Source organism: Hyperolius riggenbachi, chromosome 1, assembly GCF_040937935.1.
Source record: "Hyperolius riggenbachi isolate aHypRig1 chromosome 1, aHypRig1.pri, whole genome shotgun sequence".
NCBI lineage: Eukaryota > Metazoa > Chordata > Amphibia > Anura > Hyperoliidae > Hyperolius > Hyperolius riggenbachi.
This window is the reverse complement of record NC_090646.1, coordinates 240,600,791-240,621,850: the sequence shown is the minus strand read 5'-3', so window position 1 is coordinate 240,621,850 and position 21,060 is coordinate 240,600,791. Positions and strand designations below refer to the sequence as shown.

General features: G+C 42.7%; 1 protein-coding gene across 1 annotated transcript in view; it reads right to left on the bottom strand.

Annotated features, from left to right (window-relative positions):
- Window positions 1-21,060, bottom strand: part of LOC137547356 (alcohol dehydrogenase 1-like) — a 37,868-nt gene that overhangs the window by 4,835 nt on the left and 11,973 nt on the right. The window contains exons 4-7 of the mRNA XM_068270875.1: window positions 20,072-20,159; window positions 19,754-19,973; window positions 7,737-7,997; window positions 2,439-2,574 (exon numbers count right to left, since the gene is read on the bottom strand). Coding sequence (XP_068126976.1) covers window positions 2,439-2,574; window positions 7,737-7,997; window positions 19,754-19,973; window positions 20,072-20,159 — 705 coding nt within the window. The remainder of the gene's footprint in view (window positions 1-2,438; window positions 2,575-7,736; window positions 7,998-19,753; window positions 19,974-20,071; window positions 20,160-21,060) is intronic.

The window sequence follows — 21,060 nt, the reverse complement described above, 5'->3', positions numbered from 1 at the left end:
TGTAGATTCACACTGAAGGCATCCAAACTATGAATTAACACATGTGGAAGTATAGTACATAACCAAAAAGTGTGAAACAACTGAAAATATGTCATATTCTAGGTTCTTCAAAGTAGCCACCTTTTGCTTTGATTACTGCTTTGCACACTCTTGGCATTCTCTTGATGAGCTTCAAGAAGTAGTCACCTGAAATGGTTTTCACTTCACAGGTGTGCCCTGTCAGGTTTAATAAATGGGATTTCTTGCCTAATAAATGGGGTTGGAACCATCAGTTGCGTTGTGGAGAAGTCAGGTGGATACACAGCTGATAGTCCTAATGAATAGACTGTTAGAATTTGTATTATGGCAAGAAAAAAGCAGCTAAGTAAAGAAAAATGAGTGGTCATCATTACTTTAAGAAATGAAGGTCAGTCAGTCCAAAAAATTGGGAAAGCTTTGAAAGTGTCCCCAAGTGCAGTCTCAAAAACCATCAAACGCTACAAAGAAACTGGCTCACATGCAGACCACCCCAGGAAACGAAGACCAAAAGTCACCTCTGCTGCGGAGGATAAGTTAATCCAAGTCACCAGCCTCAGAAATCGCAGGTTAACAGCAGTTCAGATTAGAGACCAGGTCAATGCCACACAGAGTTCTAGCAGCAGACACATGTCTAGAACAACTGTTAAGAGACTGTGTGAATCAGGCTTTCATGGTAGAATATCTGCTAGGAAACCACTGCTAAGGACAGGCAACAAGCAGAAGAGACTTGTTTGGGCTAAAGAACACAAGGAATGGACATTAGACCAGTGGAAATCTGTGCTTTGGTCTGATGAGTCCAAATTTGAGATCTTTGGTTTCAACCAACGTGTCTTGGTGCGACGCAGAAAAGGTGAACGGATGGACTCTACATGCCTGGTTCCCACCATGAAGCATAGAGGAGGAGGTGTGGAGGTGCTTTGCTGGTGACACAGTTGAGGATTTATTCAAAATTGAAGGCATACTGAACCAGCATGGCAACCACAGCATCTTGCAGCGGCATGCTATTCCATCCGGTTTGCGCTTAGTTGGACCATCATTTATTTTTCAACAGGACAATGACCCCAAACACACCTCCAGGCTGTGTAAGGGCTATTTGACCAGGAAGGAGAGTGATGGGGTGCTGCGCCAGATGACCTGGCCTCCACAGTCACCAGACCTGAACCCAATCGAGATGGTTTGGGGTGAGCTGGACTGCAGAATAAAGGCAAAAGGGCCAACAAGTGCTAAGCATCTCTGGGAACTCCTTCAAGACTGTTGGAGGACCATTTTAGGTGACTACCTCTTGAAGCTCATCAAGAGAATGCCAAGAGTGTGCAAAGCAGTAATCCAAGCAAAAGGTGGCTACTTTGAAAAACCTAGAATCAGACATATTTTGAGTTGTTTCACACTTTTTGGTTATGTACTATACTTCCACATGTGTTAATTCATAGTTTGGATGCCTTCAGTGTGAATCTACAATGTTCATAGTCATGAAAATAAAGTAAACTGTTTGAATGAGAAGGTGTGTCCAAACATTTGGTCTGTACTATATATACATATAAAAAAAAATCAGTCATTCCAAATCCACTAAGATTTTAAAAAATGGTAAATTCGATCTGATTTCTTGCTTAAAAAAAAAAAATGTTTATTTGATTTTACTATACATTCTTTTGATTGTAGTGTGTGTGGCCACATTACACTGCACACCAGTACTTCGCACTCATTACACTGCACACTCACCCCAGGTCCATGAGGTATTCATTACATATGAGAGGAGACCGGCCAGAGGTCCGTTTGTTGGTCATCAGAAATCGATTGCCACTGCCATTATGGATCCAACCAAGTGCTTTCAAGCAAAATCTTTCCAGCATGCCATATTGATCGCTTCTATTTAATTTAGGCTGGAAATCGATCAAAACTACGACTAGGTGGCCATGCTGCCGCATCGATCTTTGACAGAATTTGTGGGATCTGACAGATTTCTGGGTGCCCACATTTCCGCACACCCTTTTTTTGACATACACCACCCAAAATTAGTTGCGCACTGTTTGACACACTTCAATACAGCAAGATTGCTAACCCGTGGTGTGCCTTCTCTTTATTCTATATTGGAGAGTGAGGCTCCACCGCTTTGTACTGCAGTAGGTAGATGGATAGGAGATTGGAAATTTGCTGCTGTCCAAATACATAGAAAATGATAGTTTGGAAATGGCTATTTTTTAAGTAATATGTAGGGGTATGTATAGCTATATAATGTCTTCTTATATTTTAGTTATGAACATACCACAGTGCCTGTGTAATCTCTGTTGTTGCCACACCTACCAATATTTTAACTCCTAACCCCTAAGCCCAAAACATAAAGGTTTGAAAGGAACAACATATTTAAAGACATTTTGTAAGCGTTATTGTACTGCTTGGTGATTACCTTGGTCTGAACCTACCTCCAAATATAGCCCCCTTTAAAGTACGGCCACCTAGAAGCAGTAATGGATTAAGTGGGAGTTGTGAGAGCAAAGGAGCTGCTCCAATAATGACTGTAACACCCGAGCCAGGATAGGAAGACAGAAATGCAGACATCTAAATATGTAACAAGAATATGAGAAAGCAACATATTAAATATTGTCTTTTTACATCCATATTATATTGGATTCAGCTGTAAAATGTGCAATTACCAAACAAAAACTGAGTGTGGTGATGCAATCCTAGCAACATCACACCACATATTTAAAGTAACACCGGACCGAAGCTTGAAATAAAAAAAAAGATAGTTACCTTTAGAGAAGGAAGCCTCAGAATCCTATCGAAGCTTTCCTCCCTATTCCAGCATCCTCCCTTGCTGAGCGCGGCCCCCTCCACATTGGGGCCGCAAAGCTCCTCTTCCTATAACGTGGCCACGCAGTAGCCGCGCGAGCCTGCTCGCTCGCTGGCTCGCCCGCTTGCTCGCTCGCTCTTGCACAGTAGCACGGAGCCCGCAGCTATGGCTTACTTCGCATATGCGGGCAGGCTCGCGTGGCTAGTGCCCTGCCACGCTATAGGAAGAGGAGCTGCACAGCCTCGATAAGATTAGCGACAATGCCTTGTTGCTATTCTTCTGGAGAGTCACGCTCAGCAATGGGGGACATCACAGCAGGGTGGGAAGCCTAAATAGGATCCTGAGGCTTCTCTCTCTTAAGGTAAGTATCTCATTTTGTACCTGAGCTTCAGCTTGGGTACTCTATAAATAAGATATAATGCGTACATATGTAATCGCCGCCGGGAGACTTGGGTGCAGGATACAGCCGGTATGGCTTATCCTGCTGCTGCACAAGTCCCCGTGACGCTAAATACTATTCCCCCTCTAGGTCCACGTGGATAGTGGGTAATTATATAATTCAGCTTCCAGCTATTGTTGGAGGCCGAATTATAGTGTTTTAAAATGTAACTTCTGCTCCGTCTTCTGAGGGCGGAAGTTACTCAGTGCGCGCCCAAATCTCCTGCGCTGTGATTACAGCGCTCGAGATATAATGCTTTCTTCAAAATATTGTAAGAATTATTTTACTTTGGCATGAGTTAGTAAACAAATAGGCAATCTGTTGTTGCATAGGGAAATGTAATGGGGTGTTATTTAAGACAGGAGCAATAAAAAATAGGAGAACCCATCAAAAAGTAGCTGGTGTTCTGTTCTGATTTATCTATCTCTAGTGATGATTGGGTACAGTGATGGGGGCTCATGGGTAGAAAACTAGCCGAATCCGTGATTCTAATGAGGCTTAATTGCCTCAGGTGTGTACATGGAGGACAGGGGGTTAATTACCCAGATGTCCGGGCGCTTCTCTGCGTATCAAACGCTTGCACGCGTCCACTGGGATGCGTTCCACCACTCAATACCGCGCACTTCCTCCTTCGGCCGGAAGGAGGAAGTACATGGAATTGAGTTGTGGAACGCATCCCATTGGACGCGTGCAAGCGTTTGATATGCACAGAAGTGTCCGGGCATCTGGGTAATTAACCCCCTGTCCCCCATGCACACACCTGAGGCAATTAAGCCTCATTAGAATCACGGGATTCGGCTAGTTTTCTACCCATGAGCCCATCACTAATTGGGTATAACATCTAACTCCACTCTGTGCTGATCTCTGAACTTGAAGTATGTATTATTATTGTCAGTATAAATCAGTTATGTTATGCTGTTATCTTGGCTTTGTAAAGTACAATTTTGTCTTCTTAAAACAATGTTTGGAGTATGGGAAAAGCACCACTTAACCACAAGTTCCAATAGCATGAAGCCATGCAGGATCTCAGGCCAGCCAGTCCCAATATAGATTAATCTGTCATCAGTCGATCCACACAGTATTTTTCACATAAAACCAGGCCCTTTATTAAATCAAGACATACAGAAATTCAGCAACAGCTGAAATGCTTCAGTCCACACTGATCCTTAATCATAGCTGAGTATCAAAACCACAAATTAAACCTATATAGGCCAGGCCATATAGATAAAGAAGTTGAAGGGAGCTTGAAGGGAGAAAAAAAAATTAAGTTAGATACTTCTCTGGATGACCCGATGGATGTATACGTATCCAACTGTCTCACACTGCATTGCCGGCGAGCTGGGCGCAGGGTAAACCAAATGATGGCTCACCCTGCTGCCGCTCAAATCCCTAGCGGTGTTAAATACTATTCCCCGTCTGAGTTGTGGCGATCATCAGAACCCCCAATTCCCCTTATGCGCCCCGCACACTATAGCATTACTGTTATAGCTGAGCACCAAAACCACCTGCTTCATGATCAATTCCCAGATCCTCCTGCAGCTCATTGTACCAGTTCAGGGTCCCGACTCCCTCTAAACCTATTTGACAAAAGCTTTGTAAATAGTTTTTTTTGTAGTTGTGGTCCTGGCCGTGGATGAACACATCCAGACTGGTGATGTGCAAGTAAGATCTGGACATGCCCAGTAGAACAAAGTCCTCATGTGCAGAGGAGAAAAGCCATGCCCTACTTTGTACTACTGGGCTTCAATGGGCATTACTTGCTCATGACCAGTCCAAATGCAATAGTCTGGGAGTGGGGTCAGACATTGAAGAGGAACCCTACATTGCAACAGTAGGCTTTACCAGGGGCCAGAAATGCAAGCATCTAGCTTTTCTTTGCGTCCTCTTTGTGGGGAAAATTGTATTGTGTGGAAGATACATAGGTGATCTTTTGCTTATATAGAGTTGTCCTCTTGATATCGTCCAATTATTATTTATACATTTTAATCAAAATGATTTCAATGTATCATTTATCTTCTATTTTGGTTCTGTGTCTATTGACTGTACTGTAAAGAACTGTAAAGTTAGAGTACTTCTTTAAAATATTGCTCTGGGACATTTCAGCACATTCCAGGCAGTGAAGCTTATTATATTATTTTAGTTACAAAAGCTAAAACATTTTTATGTTACAAGCATCTTTCAAATGTCAAGGTTATAGATACGTGTACTGTGTGAAGACTGAAAAAAAAGCTAATTTAAAAATCACATTACTGCAGCAATCATATATGTATATTGCTCAGTTATTACATATAAATATGAATAATCAATGCAGCCCTTCTAAAGAAAGAAATAATTATTGTTAAACCTATAATTACACATAATAGAATCTATTACTTTGAATTACTTTTAATGCTGGATTCTGTCAGTGATAGTTAGAGAAAGTAAAACTTTTAAAAGATTATTTTAACTTGTAAGATAGAAGATTGTTGACATGTACTTGTTACAAGGCCGTTACAGCCAGCAAGAAAAGATAACATTTCCCAGCCAGAGAAAGTCAAAATATGAAAAGTATAAAACAAAAAGAAGGGGTTTTCCCAACTATTTAAACATGATTAAATGGTGACCTCTGCCGGTGGAAAATATTAAATGTATTTACTTCTAAGAGACAAATTTATAGAACAGGATTTTATATTATTATATTTTAATGTGCAATTATATAATAAGCTTTATATTTAAATAAGTATATTGGAGGAAGCCCTGTGTACTTCAATAAGCATCTAATTGCTGTAGACTTTTTACTGGGTCAACCTGGCCAATTTTATTTTTGGAAAAGGACAGACACATTCCAAACTAATTAGCAGAAGGACACATTATCAGGAATGCATCATACATGACATTGTTTAATGTTTGAAAGTCCTAATGTCTTGGGCAAATAAGTCAACCAGCAGACAAGAAGGCTGGTGACATCCATTTTTAATTAACTGCGTCAAATATGACCTGATATCAAATGTCAGAATGTACAAACATTCCAAATGATGTTAATTCTCACAAGATAAGGTAATTAAGGAATTTATAAACAAAAATGTTATGGTTATTTTAAATGTCAACTATTTACAGTATTCAAAACAAATATAGCATTTGATGCACAGAAGTTTCAGCCAATCAGAACCTGGGATTTAGGGAAATTCCAGATTAGGCAACCATATTGCATCCAATAACTATAAAAGTAGGAGCTGAATGCTCATAGTTTGCACTAGCCTACCAATCTCCTAAGAAGACACACGAGGCAGAAGCTACCTTCCCACACGTGGTTCTAAATGCTGAAGAGATGACAGAGAAGTAGTAATATGCTTAATATTTTGGTGATTTATTTTATTAATTTTTCAGCATTAAGTTCTGTTAAGATGTTGGCAAGAAGTTTTTTTAGAAGCTATTTTTTATGCTATTTCTTTAAGAAGATTACTACAAGTTTTACACAGCTACTATATACACAGCTATTGATACAGATGAGACTACTTCTGATCTTATTCTACATAACACAACTGTTATATTCTTTTTTGAATGTGCTTAGAAGATTAAAGATTGCTTGGCTATAAAGCCTTGATGAGATGGAGTACTGTTAGAAGCAAACACTACTTGGAAATGTTCATATTTTGTATATATGCTGTATGATAAGCAAATACAATTTTTTATATAAAATCATATACTGAGTGCTCTGATTCATTTCAAGGTATACCGTCAATCTATAATTACTGTTATAGAGGGTTCAGACCCCACTATGCCGGATTTATATGATAGCAACGTTTTAAAGGCTGGTCCTTTACTGAGTTAGCAATCATGAAAAAGGCAAAAACCACTCAGGTTTTTGACACCTCCTCCTCATTCAGTCTCCTCTGACTCTTCATGACTATAAGTACTTTCCAAGCATCAATAATTTCTCTAAATCTGGTTTTCTTATAATGTGACCAAAGTATTTGAGTTTTAATAGTAGTATCATCCCTTCTAGTGAAACTCTGCCTTATTTATTTAAGTATTGACTGGGGTGATCTTCTGGCAGTACAGGAAACTCTTAGTAGCTTTCTCTATACCTGCAGTATACCCTACATATTGAGCACAGTGCTTTTTGATTTTGCTTATAGGCTGTCTGTGCTCGCTTGCTGAAGCACCTGAGATAAAAAATGACTGTAATTATTGGCTTAATTAAGATAAAGTGCTATAGTATACTTTATGTGCTTGAGTATGACAATTTCTGATATAATAAACTACTAATAAACTACTTTGCTTGGAGTTCACTATAAAGGAATTCTACTGTTTAAAATGACAGATGGCTGAATAAAGCCACGTAACAAATTTGTGTGATAGGGTGATACGAGTGACACCATTCATCCCTACGCATTGCCCATATAAACAATGACAGAAAGGTTTCATGAATTTTTCTGGATCAGGGTAACCATTGAGAAATGAAACTGTTTGAAGAAATAACCATTATTAAAGTCTAGCATCACTGACCATGACATCAGGATTTCCAATGCATTCAAAGCTATAGTGAACTCCTCCTTCAGTTGTCTTTGCCAGCAACTCATGGATGGGCTCCTCACAGTCCTTTGGGTTGATACACTCAGTAGCACCTAATTCTATCGCTTTGGCAAATTTATCAGTGTTTATATCAATTGCAATGATTCGAGCGGCTCCAGCAACTTTACACCCGATTATCACAGACAAGCCTATGCCACCTAAGCCAAACACAGCACATGTGGATCCTGGCGTGACCTGCGACAGATCAAATTAAATAAAAGTTAAGACATACTTTATCACACATATTTTACCTACTCTATCACTTCTTACCATTATTAATAAAACTAGTGTTCTTACATAAAGCAAACCTGAGCTGTAAAAAAAAAAAAGTTAGATACTCGCCTTCTCCGTTACCTTGTTCCACTGATGTCTCCTATTCAAAGCTGGCGCTGATGGGGCTCCTTGGAATGCATTGGAAGCATGCCCATTCCCGAGTGTTTCCGAAGACTGGCACATCCGTTCTTCATATGCGCAAGCTTAGACTCCATTGTGTGTTGTATGTGTACGCTCATGTTGGGAAGGGAAGTACTTGGGTAAACAAGTACTTCCAAAGCCTGCCTGAAGAGGGCCGAAGGCTTATTTGACCTGCAGGTCAAATTATTGGGGGGACAGTGGTGGAATGAGGACATGGGAAGAGGACTGGGAAGGCTCTATGAGATCCAGAGTTTCCCTCTAAATGGGTGAGTATTTTTTACAGCTCGCTTCAGTGTTGCTTTTAGTAATGTCACAGTAATATAATAGCAATTAATTCATGATACTAGCCACCCCTTTTGGAGGGATACCACCTTTAGCCAAGAGGAACATGCTGTGAGCTATTGGTAATTATAGGAAAGGATTGTAATGTATCCTACACGGTTATCTGGGATTAAGTAGAACCCGGACCTGTTATTCACACACAGGCTGGAGAATGGGCAATAAGAATAGGCAAGTACACACATTAGATTAAGCATTGCTGACGTGCTGCTAAAGACTGCCTCTGCCCAGAATCTTGTGAATGTACTACACCCCCCCCCCCCCCCAACCCTTTCTAATGCATTAGCGAGAGATCCATCATGGCAGATCATTTCAGCAGAATGCTGCCTCACACCATTGTTCTCCATCCTCACCCCTCTCACTCCATAAAACAGAACAGCTCACTAGCCTGGTGGCTTGCGACATGTTTGTACAGAATTGGCTATGAATTGTGGCCTGAGGGATTAAGACCCAATCTCTGCCAAGCGGCATGTGTGTACTTAGCTTAAGTAGCATTAAAAGACAGGCAAAAAGTAACTGCATGGGCAAAGGCTCACTTGGGGTAGCTAACCCATCATACAAACGTGATGCATTAAAACCAAAAGACATCTCAAACTTATCACTAAGGCTTGTCTGTGTTTTTTGATCCACAGACTCAGAACTTGTATTAAAAGTACCTGACATTTTTAGTGTAATGTTTGGGTGTGCTGGCATATACTGTATAGAGTTCATGGTATTCTAGTGTTGAGAAAAGCATTAGCTCTGGCCTAGAAAATATATGTGTTAAGGTCAGAGATGGATTAAGATGTAATGGGGTCCTAGGCAAGGTAGTAGATTTAGGGGACCTGTTTGGTCCTTTTGGCATGCTGACGTGGAGAGAGGTTAAAGAAGGTGACAAGTGGACCTCTTGATGCCCACTGAGCCCCAAGTTCCTGCCTAGGTAGCCTGGTGGATGAGCTTGCTCTGATTAAGGTAAAGAAAAGTAAGGTATGGTAATAATTACCATTATTTATTTGATAAATGCAAAAGCAACAGTGAGGCAAGTCAATGCTCTTATATTAGACAGTGGACAAAGAGAGAACTCAAAGCCAGATCTTTATTGTAGTTCATATTGCTTTTTCTGTGTAGCTACCAGCAGTTACAAATTAGGAGAGTAGAGAAGGTGTTCTGTTACTCATGGCACTTCTAGAACGTGTATTTGGCTGATTGCACATGTGCAGTAGAGATTTAGCTAGTGGGTTGCTGAAATTTTTGGAAATGGGGCAAATTTGGGGTATTACCATTAATGGAAATAGACGAAGGTTATGGCGGCCACACTTGCAAGGTTATGATTGTGGCATTTCTTATCCAATCCCGGGGTTGCCACTGGGGCAAGGAGGGGATGGTGGAGAAGGATAAAACATAGCAAGAGGAGGGCAGGTTTTGCTGTGAGTGCTATTGATTTGTTACTACGCCCTTGGTGATGTGTGCCCTGTGGCTAAATCATACATTTATAATTTGCTGGGATCAAGTAAGTTAACCAATTTAGTACCAGCAGCCTCTGGCCCCTTAAAGACCAAAGACTGCTGGTACAAAAAATGGGGCTCACCGACGTCAAACCACACGAACCCGCCGATCTCGCCACTTGGTTCCTGACCTTGTCATCAATGTGAGCCAATGAGATTGGCCCACAGTTATCATGGGGTCAGGAGCCAATTAAATCATCTCCTAACTGACGCACAGAGCTCTGCTGTCAGCCAGGGCCAGCCCTAGGTTTCACAGCGCCCTGAGAAAAACCTGATTTTGGTGCCCCCCTTCATCCTCTTCGCATGTACACACACACACACACACACACACACAAGCCCGCCTATATGCAATTTAACTTTTCTCCTGAGTTACCTCCTAGGACAGTGGTTCCCAACCTTTTTGAAGTTGTGACACATCACACCAAACGCTCTGATCTCCGTGACACATCACATATGTATAATAGAAAAATACTAATAACCACAAAATGGATGGAAAGAGTGCATTATCCTGAATACATTTAAGAATGAAGGCTAGAAACTTTCAGGAATATTAATAAAAAACTATCGGTGGGACAGTTAGACGCCCCCACCCCTCCCAATTTGGAATGATAGCAGAGCACCAACAATTTTCACCACAAGTCATAGCTGCAGTGCGTCATCCCTCCCCCCCCCCTCCTCCAAAAAAAATGCCCTCAGACTCAGTATAGGTAGGTAGCCAGGTATAGGATCTCATGTGTAGGTGCCCTCAATATAGGTAGCTAAGCATAGGTGCCCCCAGTATAGGAAGTCAGGTGTAGGTCTCCCCCCATAGGTAGCCAGGCATCACTGCATCCAGTATAGGTAGCCAGGTGTTGGTTCCCTCAGTATAGGTAGCGAGGAGTAGGTGCCCTCCCTTCATTAGATAGCCAGCTCTAGGTGCCCCCTATTTCTGTTAGTTCAGTAATGCAGAGAAGGTGCAGATTGCAAATCAACTCAGAGCTGCTTTATTCATGCTGCTAGTCTTGTAAGAAGCAAAGAGGTTACAACAACGACGTTCTTTCTGTGATGACATCTAATAAACATTTCCTGTGATAATATCTGGGCTGCCACTAGGTGGCAGCATAACCCCTTAACATCCCCCTTTTCTAACTATATATATATATATATAACATACTTTAAAACAAACTTTCAAGCATTCAAATAGTAAGGTTATTTAGTCCACTGTACTTACTAATATGCATATGCAGTATGTAAATGCACAACCTTAGCTAAACATGACTGCTTACAACTATTTAGAAGTCAAGTCTTGTTGGTGGCTGGATTCGCCTGCCGCTGCGTGTGTAGCGTGGGATCTCAGGTGTGCCCCCAGACTGAGAGGCCAACGTGCTGTTAGTTTTAGGCAAACGTTCCGGCTGAACTTCCACTGTTGCCTCCTCTGTGGCCTCCATTGGCATTTCTGGTCTTGGCATTTCACTGGGCTCTGTTCCTGTAAGCTTAGTAGGACTAGACTCTGCTGGTCTGAGGTCCACTCGGTTGCGCCTGTACAGTGTACCCTCCACCTCAACCAGATAAGAGCAAGGAGCTGTTTGTTGGAGACAAGTTCCTAATCTCCATAGTCTGGTCCTGTCACCTGGAAGAGGCTTCATTCTTATGTTTTGTCCCACATTTAGTGCAGGAAGGTCCCTGGCCGTTTTATCATAGGTATGTCTTGCCACTTGTCTTTTGTACTGCAACTTTCTGAGTACCTGTACAGCAACACATGGCTCCAGCAGTGCATCAGTCACTGGGAGAGGAGTTTTCAGCCTGCGGGCCTTTAGACGTTGTGCAGGGCTAGTGTCCATGCCAGCTGTCGGTGTATTTCTCCAAAGTAAGATTGACTTCCATGGGTCATCCCCTGCACGTTTTGCTCGCCTGCACAGGTTTTTGACAATCTTCACTGCCGATTCTGCTTTGCCATTAGCTTTAGGGTACATTGGAGACGATGTAACATGCTCAAAACCCCATTCCTGAGCGAACCTGGCGAACATAGCACAAGCAAATTGAGGACCATTGTCTGTTACAACTCGGTCAGGTTGGCCATACCTGGCAAGTTGAGCCTTACATCTTTTAGGGCCCTTTTCCACCAGCGCGTTTACGCTGGCTGAATCGCAAAGTCGCAAACCGCTAGCGATTTTACAATCGCTACGGTTTGCTTTTTAACATAGGAATCGCGGTAGGTCATTTCCACTACCGCGATTCGTTTTTTACCCGAACGCGAACGCGCGGCGGAGCGATATCTGCCGCGATTTTGCTATGCAGTGCATAGCATAGCAAAATCGCGGCCGCAAAACGTCGGGGAATCGCCAGTTTTGCGATTCAGCAATCGTTAGCGTTCAGCGTGAACGCTAGCGACTGCAGGTGGAAAAGGGCCCTAAATGGTTGTGCCTGCTGACAGGTCTGGCAATAGTTCTATTTCCCAAAAGTCTGAATAGTGGTCAACAATCAGCAGAAAATCCTTGCCAGCGTAGTTGAATATGTCCATGCTCAAAATTTGCCATGGCCGTGTAGGGAGGGGATGTGACATCATAGTCTCTTTTTGTTGTTCGTGTGCATATTCGTTGTATACAGTGCACTGCCCTATATAGTCTTTAATCTCCCCATGCATATTCGGCCAAAACAGTGTTTCTCGAGCCTGTCTGAAGCATGCCTCACCACCAATGTGGCTCCAATGAATGCGTCGTAGCATCTCTGCACGTAGTTGTTTTGGGATGATAATACGTTGCCCCTTGAAGAACACTCCATCCTGTAGGCTTATTTCCTCCCGGTAGGCCCAATACTCTCTGATAGCAATAGGTGTCTCTGCCCTTGTGTCTGGCCATCCATTGAGCACAACTGATTTAAGGATCTTGAGGTTTTCATCTTGCTCGGTGGACTCTCTGATCTGTGACAGACGCTGATGCGTGACATTTAAATAGTCAGCCTGGTTTATGCACTCTATGTCAAGTTCTTCACTGTGCAAGCTGCAGACTGAATGCTGAACATGAGGTGCATCTGTGTGGCTCTGCTCAGAGTGTCACTTACATACATATATGGGCCTGGTTTGTAGGTTACCGCTAGAGCATAATATTGAAGCGAGAGTAACATGCTTTGAAGTCGTTTTGGAGCGCTAAGCAAAGGTTTGTTGAATATTGCGACTAGTGGTTTGTGATCGGTTTCAACAGTGATCTTTTCCCGACCGTACAAGTAGCTATGGAAACGGTGGCAAGCAAACACAATGCTTAGGCATTTTTTCTCGATCTGAGCATAATTCTGCTCGGTTGGAGTGAGAGCCCTGGAAGCAAATGCTACAGGTTGTCCATCCTGCAATAGGCAGCATCCGAGGCCATTCTGACTGGAGTCACTTTGAACTGTAATTGGCTTGCTAATGTCATAGTATCTTAGTACTGGCACTGTGGAGACTAGTCGCTTGATTTCATCAACTGCTTCCTGGTGCTTTGGCAGCCAGTGCCATAGTGTGTCTTTATCCATAAGCCTGCGCAAAAGCTCACAAACCTCCGAGAGACGGGGCATGAATTTTGACAGGTAGGTGACAAATCCGATAAACCTTTGTACTCCCTTGGAATCGGTTGGAGCAGGCATGTCTTTTATTGCCCTTACCTTCTCAGGATCTGGCTTCAACCCCCCTGCTGATAGACTGTGACCGTGAAAGCGAACTTCATGTAGTTTAAAATGTAGCTTCTTGATGCTCAGTCTAAGCTTCACTTCTCTGCAGCGGTTCATAAGAGCAATCATGTTAGCATCATGGTCACGAGTGGCCTCCTCTAGTGAGTCTCCACAACCCACTATTAGTATATCATCTGCAATTGGCTCCACACCTCACAGGCCGGCTAGTAGTTCATGCTGTTTTCTTTGATACACCTCTGGGGTTACCGACACACCAAAGGATAGTTTGAGCCAGCGCATTCGGCCCCAAGGTGTGCAGAAGGTGGTCAGAAAGCTGCTCTTTGTGTCCAATTTGATTTGTAGAAATGCATCCCGGGCATCCACCAAGGAGAAAATGTGGGTTTTGGGCAGTTTATAAAGGACATCCTCAAGTGTCAGCATTATATAGTGGGACCTTTTCAGCGCTTTATTCAATGCCCTTGGATCAATGCAGATTCTAATTTTGTCAGCTTTTTTGACTATAACCATGTTACTTATCCAGTCTGTGGGTTCAGTCACTGAGGCTAGGTTCCCTTCCTGTATGTGTTTGTCCAGCTGGGCTTTGACGGCTTCCCTAAGTGCAACTGGAACATTGCGTGGAGAGCATTGTACTGGTGTGACAGTTCGATCTAGGTCAAAGTGCACTTCCCCAGGTAGAGACTCTATTGGACTATTGAACACATCCTGGTATGTGCTGGTAAGCTGTTTTTCTGTTAGCACCCCTGTGGTATGACTTTCCATATTGTGGAGTTCATCTGGAATAGTAATGTGCATCTGACCCAAACGTTCACATGTTAAACCTGATAGGAGTGGGTTCTGGTCTGCTTTGACTATTTCAAATTCCAGTTTGTGGCAGAGACCTTTTATGAAGCATTCAGTCTGAAAAAGGCCCAATGACTTTATCACCTCACCTGAATACAGCTTCATTCTCGTCTGGCTAGGCTTCAGTCTTACCTTGGGAGCTATCTTGCGTTTATCCTGCAGGTTCATAACGTTACATGTTGCTCCTGAGTCAAGCTGGCAACGCTGTCGGTTGCCGTGGAGCTGAAGGTTTACAAACCACTTTTTCCCTCGGGAGCTGGGTGACCCCATAGCACTAGCGGTGTATATCTGGCCATTATCTTCATCATCTGCCTCCTGTTCAAGCTCAGCTTGATCATCTACTGTATGCAGCTGACGCTGGTCTCGTTTTGCTTTTAGGCAAACTGTTGCAAAGTGGTTGGGGGTTCCGCAAAGTCGGCAATTTTTGCCAAAATCTGGGCATTAGGATCTCCCCTGGTTGTGTGTGCTGCCACAATACTTGCACTTTTCAGGGATTCTGGGGTAGTTAGGATATCGTGCTGTGCTTGGCTTTGAGTTGCTTTTAGGCACTGGCTTTTGGGAAACTGTAGCATTAATACTGTCATCCACTCTGGCCTGCGTCAGCACTTTAATTCGCAAGTCTGTTTGCTCTGCAGCTCGGCAAATATCTATGGCAGATGCCAGAGTAAGTGTCCTTTCTCTTAACAAGCGACGGCGTGCGTTTTCATCAGCAATACCTAACACCAGCCTGTCTCTGATCAAGTCATCTTTTAACTGTCCATAATCACATGTGGCTGCTTTCTCCCTTAATCTAGTTACAAAAAAGTCAATTGTCTCACCTTCTTCCTGCTTGAGGGATCCAAAAACAAAGCGCTCAAAGATGACATTTTTTGTTGGCTTAAAATGCCCCTCCAAGGCATCCAAGATAGCAGTAGCACTCTTTTGCTGTTCCTCATTCAAATTAAGATTAAAACGATAGATGTGTCTGCACTCACTTCCCATTACATGCCTCAAAGTGGCTGCCTGTACCTCTGCCGGTTTCTCATGCAGTCCGGAAGCTAACATAAAGTCCTGAAATTCAGCTTTGAAAGTTTCCCAGTTGTTAGCCAGGTCACCAGACATCTTCATCTCAGATGGTGGAGGTATTGTGTTTGCATACATGGTTGCTTGAATACTGAATTCTATTCTGTATACTGAAGGTTTCTTTTTCAGCTGGATGATTGGATGGTGTGTGTGTTTTAGGCTTCTGACACCATGTTTCTGTTAGTTCAGAGAATTAATGCAGAGAAGGTGCAGATTGCAAATCAACTCAGAGCTGCTTTATTCATGCTGCTAGTCTTGTAAGAAGCAGAGGTTACAACAACGTAGTACTTCCTGTGATGACATCTAATAAACATTTCCTGTGATAATATCTGAGCTGCCACTAGGTGGCAGCATAACCCCTTAACACCCCCTTGGAAGCCAGCGCCCTGAGCGACTGCTCAGGTCGCTCAGGTAAAAGGCCGGCTATGGCTGCAGCAACGGAAGATGCAGTCAGCAGTAGTGGTGGGAACGTGCGGCGGGCTAATTGAAAACTATGCCCTGGCACAGATAACAGGCCCCAAACGACATAGATTTCAATCAGTTAAGCACTCTCATTTTTGCACAGTCATATTTTGATATCCAGCAACAGGAGTAGAAATCCCTTTGTAAAGTATGCAAAGTATAAAAGCTCTCAAGCCTAGACTGCTGTCCCTATGTTCCAATGAAAGAAATTCTCTGTCAAAGGTCTATATTAAAGTGACTATAAAGCCTAAAATAAACACAGCATGTACCATATTCTCTTAAAAAGTTATGACTTTTTTTGTTACAGAGACACGCTACGTACGTTCCGTCCGTGTGTGTAAAGGGGCGGGGCTAAGCAACAGAAGTCTGCACACACGGGGTCTGAAAGGGTGAGCTAAACCAAACCCTCCCCCATGAAGTCATTACTTTTTAAGAGAATGCGGTCCATGCCATGTTTATTTTAGGCTTTATAGTCACTTTAATGTAGACCTTTACAGTCCCAGCAACTTAGTTACCGTATATCAGCAATAGAAGCTTGACAAGGCTGCTTTACAAATATACAGTGGGTTGCAAAAGTATTCGGCCCCCTTGCCGGTTTCCACATTTTGTCACATTACTGCCACAAACATGCATCAATTTTATTGGAATTCCACGTGAAAGACCAATACAAAGTGGTGTACATGTGAGAAGTGGATCAAAAATCATACATCATTCCAAACATTTTTTACAAATAAATAACTGCAAAGTGGGGTGTGCGTAATTATTCGGCCCCCTGAGTCAATACTTTGTAGAACCACCTTTTGCTGCAATTACAGCTGCCAGTCTTTTAGGGTATGTCTCTGCCAGCTTTGCACATCTAGAGACTGAAATCCTTGCCCATTCTTCTTTGCAAAACAGCTTCAGCTCAGTCAGATTAGATGGACAGTGTTTGTGAACAGCAGTTTTCAGATCTTGCCACAGATTCTTGATTGGATTTATATCTGGACTTTGACTGGGCTATTCTAACACATGGAAACGTTTTGTTTTAAACCATTCCATTGTTGCCCTGGCTGTATGTTTAGGGTCATTGTCCTGCTGGAAGGTGAACCTCCGCCCCAGTCTCAAGTCTTCTGCAGTCTCCAAGAGGTTTTCTTCCAAGTTTGCCATGTATTTGGCTCCATCCATCTTCCCATCAACTCTGACCAGCTTCCCTGTCCCTGCTGAAGAGATGCACCCCCCGAGCATGATGCTGCCACCACCATATTTGACAGTGGGGATGGTGTGTTCAGAGTGATGTGCAGTGTTAGTTTTCTGCCACACATAGCGTTTTGCATTTTGGCCAAAAAGTTCCATTTTGGTCTCATCTGACCAGAGCACCTTCTTCCACATGGTTGCTGTGTCCCACACATGGCTTGCGGCAAACTGCAAATGGGACTTCTTAAGCTTTCTGTTAACAATGCCTTTCTTCTTGCCACTCTTCCATAAAGGCCAACTTTGTACAGTACATGACTAATAGTTGTCCTATGGACAGAGTCTCCCACCTGAGTTGTAGATCTCTGCAGCTCATCCAGAGTCACCATGGGCCTCTTGACTGCATTTCTGATCAGCGCTCTCCTTGTACGGCCTGTGAGTTTAGGTGGATGGCCTTGTCTTGGTAGGTGTACAGTTGTGCCATACTCCTTCCATTTCTGAATGATCGCTTGAACAGTGCTCTGTGGGATGTTCAAGGCTTTGGAAATCTCTTTGTAGCCTAAGCCTGCTTTAAATTTCTTAATAACTTGATCCCTGATCTGTCTTGTGTGTTCTTTGGACTTCATGGTGTTGTTGCTCCCAGTCCCAATATTCTCTTAGACAACCTCTGAGGCCCTCACAGAGCAGCTGTATCTATACATTAGATTACACACAGGTGCACTCTATTTAGTCATTAGCACTCATCAGGCAATGTCTATAGGAAACTGACTGCACTCAGATCAAAGGGGGACGAATAATTATGCACACACCACTTTGCAGTTATTTATTTGTAAAACATGTTTGGAATCATGTATGATTTTTGTTCCACTTCACACGTGTACACCACTTTGTATTGGTCTTTCACGTGGAATTCCAATACAATTGATTCATGTTTGTGGCAGTAATATGACAAAATGTGGAAAACTTCAAGGGGGCCGAATACTTTTGCAAACCACTGTAATTGTATACGCTGCCTAAATTTTGCATAGGAGGACAAACAACAGTAAAATCCACTTGAGACACTATTAAAAAAAAATAAATAATAATAATCATGTATTTGGCTTGTTATTCTTATTCTTATTATTAATATTAATATTATTATTATTATATTATCATTATTGTTGTTTGAGGGCCTTGGCATAGGTTGCTGAGCTAATTTCAGCAATGTCTGTCAAAGTGCGATATGCAGGAACATCAGACGCATTGATACATAGACAGTAATATCTGATGGGAATACTTCCGACAAAAACACATGGCAATGCTCTTGGGTTGCAGTACTGACCCCATTCAACTATAGTATGTGAGGAGGTACTACATTACACATAAAATGCATGCAGAAGTGCGTTACTTCTGAATGCATTTTATGGGTAATGTAATACTGCCTCACTTACAATAGTTGAATGGGGTCAGCACTGCAACCGAGAGAGGGGTTTAGATACTTTCCTTGCATTGAAAGACATCCATGGCTACAATTACTAGGTAATGCCCAGTGATGTTTATCTGATTGCCATCTGGAGTCAGTAAGGATTTTTTTTCCCTTTTGGGTCTAATTGGACCATGCCTTGTAAGGGTTTTTCGCCTTCCTCTGGATCAACAGGGATATGTGAGGGAGCAGGCTGGTGTTGTACTTTGTTCTCTGGTTGAACTCGATGGACGTATGTCTTTTTTCAACCCCATAACTATGTAACTATGAGAGCATTGCAGATGCCATGTGTTTTTGTAAAATGAACAGCCACATGCGTTGCAGAGCAATGTGACATTGTGCCCAAGCCCTGAGGTATTGTAATTATTCTTTGCTGGAATTTAACACAGGCTCATAGTGATGCAATCTGCCATAAACCTTGACTTTGCTTGTCACATAAGGACTTTGACACATGTAAGATTAAAGGGACCCTGAGCAGTGAGAAGAAAAAAAAAACAAAATCTGGATTTACCTGGGACTTCCTCCGCCCCCCCCCCCCCCCCCCCATAACCCACGAGGTCCCCTGGCTCCCTCTTGATCCCTTCCCTGGTCCCACTGGTGGCTCCATTAATCCGGCACCCCGGCATGTTATCCCACTGTTCGGAGTAAAAGTCCTGCTCATGTGTGGTTCAGTCTTTAGAGAACCGCGCATGCGCAGGACTCTTAGGGTGGCCACTAACGATCCAATCTTTTTCATCCAATCTTACCAAATCTATGTAGTAGAAGAGTAAACTGATGGAATATATTAATTGTATACTATAGGCAGTTCTAGCCCTTCTTTTATATAAAAATGGTAAGATTGGCTGAAAAAAGATTGGTTCATTAGTGGCCACCATTACGCTGACCAGCGTGATGACGTGCTGGGTGCACGCACATGTGACTTCAGCAGAAGATTCCGGAGCTTCCAGCAAGAGGGTGGAAAGGACCAAGAGGATGCCAGGGAACCTTGCAGGCTATGGGGGGGGGGGGGGGGGGGGTCCATATTTCATTTTTTTCTCGCTGCTCAGTGTCCCTTTAAGGACAAGTGAGTCACTCACCTTTGCCACTTTAACAGCAGAGCCATAACCTGTGGTAAATCCACAGCCAATCAAACAGGCCTCATCCAGTGGTACATCATCGTGTATCTTAGCCACATTTATTTCGTCCACTACAGTGTACTCAGAAAAGGTGCTGGTCTGCAGGAAATGGTAAATCTGCTGACCCTTGCAAGTAAATCTGCTGGTGTTGTCAGCCATCTGAGAAATCTTTCCTCCGATACTGTAAACATATTTAAACAATTATTAATGAGTGCGTGTAAGTCTGTAGAATTCAAACAAATGGAACCATTAAAAAGTTATAGCAGTACAAATTCTTACTCATTCTTGTGGCAAACATTTGCACCCGGATCAGTGCAGCCTCTGCATTCTCTGCACTGAGGATTATACAGTGGTATTACTTTGTCACCTACACAGAAAAGAAAACATCTATGTGACATATATTCACTGAATTAAATATGTAGCAAGGAAAACAATTATCCACAGTGTGAGTGCAAGTCCTTAATGTTAGAAACAGCTGACAATTAAGTTTGTCCTCCATGTTGTCCTAGCCCTCATAATAAGCATCTTATCTATGCCCAATTATAGTAAATGTGTTCTTTAGTCATTAGGATTTGAAGACACCTCTATCCAGGGTGGCACAGGTCAGCCAACCCCTACACCAAATGAGTACCTCTGAAGCAGGCATCAAAAACTATGGTGCTTAGACATTTCTGATCTCCCCCTATGCTGCTATTGCGGCAAGGAAGGCTGCAATAGCAGCATAGGGGGAGATATTGTGGCTGGGTATGCGAAGAATAACTCGCGTTCCCAGCCTGACGGCCGGTGACGGTGAAACCAGAAGTAGCCGCCGGCGGGGACAGGAAGATCGGAGGGACACGGCAAGGGCACCGATCAGCTGCAGGGGGCTGAGGGAAGCCCCAGGTGAGTAAAACTAATTTTTTTGGGTCGGCTTAAAGTTCACTTTAAGGGAAAGAGTGGGAACAAGTCAAAAAAGGATTTTTTCAAACTGGCCTTATAGTTTTTGAGAAAATTGATTTTAAAGGAAAATGGTGTTATACAAAGATTGAGTCCCTCGCTGTCCTCCCGCAGTCCTCCATTCAGCGGCAATCAGCCCCGGTAACTTGCTCAGTCTCATCAGTCGAGGTCTTCTGCATATGCGTGCGTTTTTTTGACAGTTTAAAAAACATTTTTCCTTTGCATTTTAAAAGAGGTTTTCTCAATAACTACATGTTTTTTTAGAAAAATTTTGTATTTGTTGCCACTATTCCCCTTTACGCATGTAGCAATTTTGGTGACAATAGTTGTAT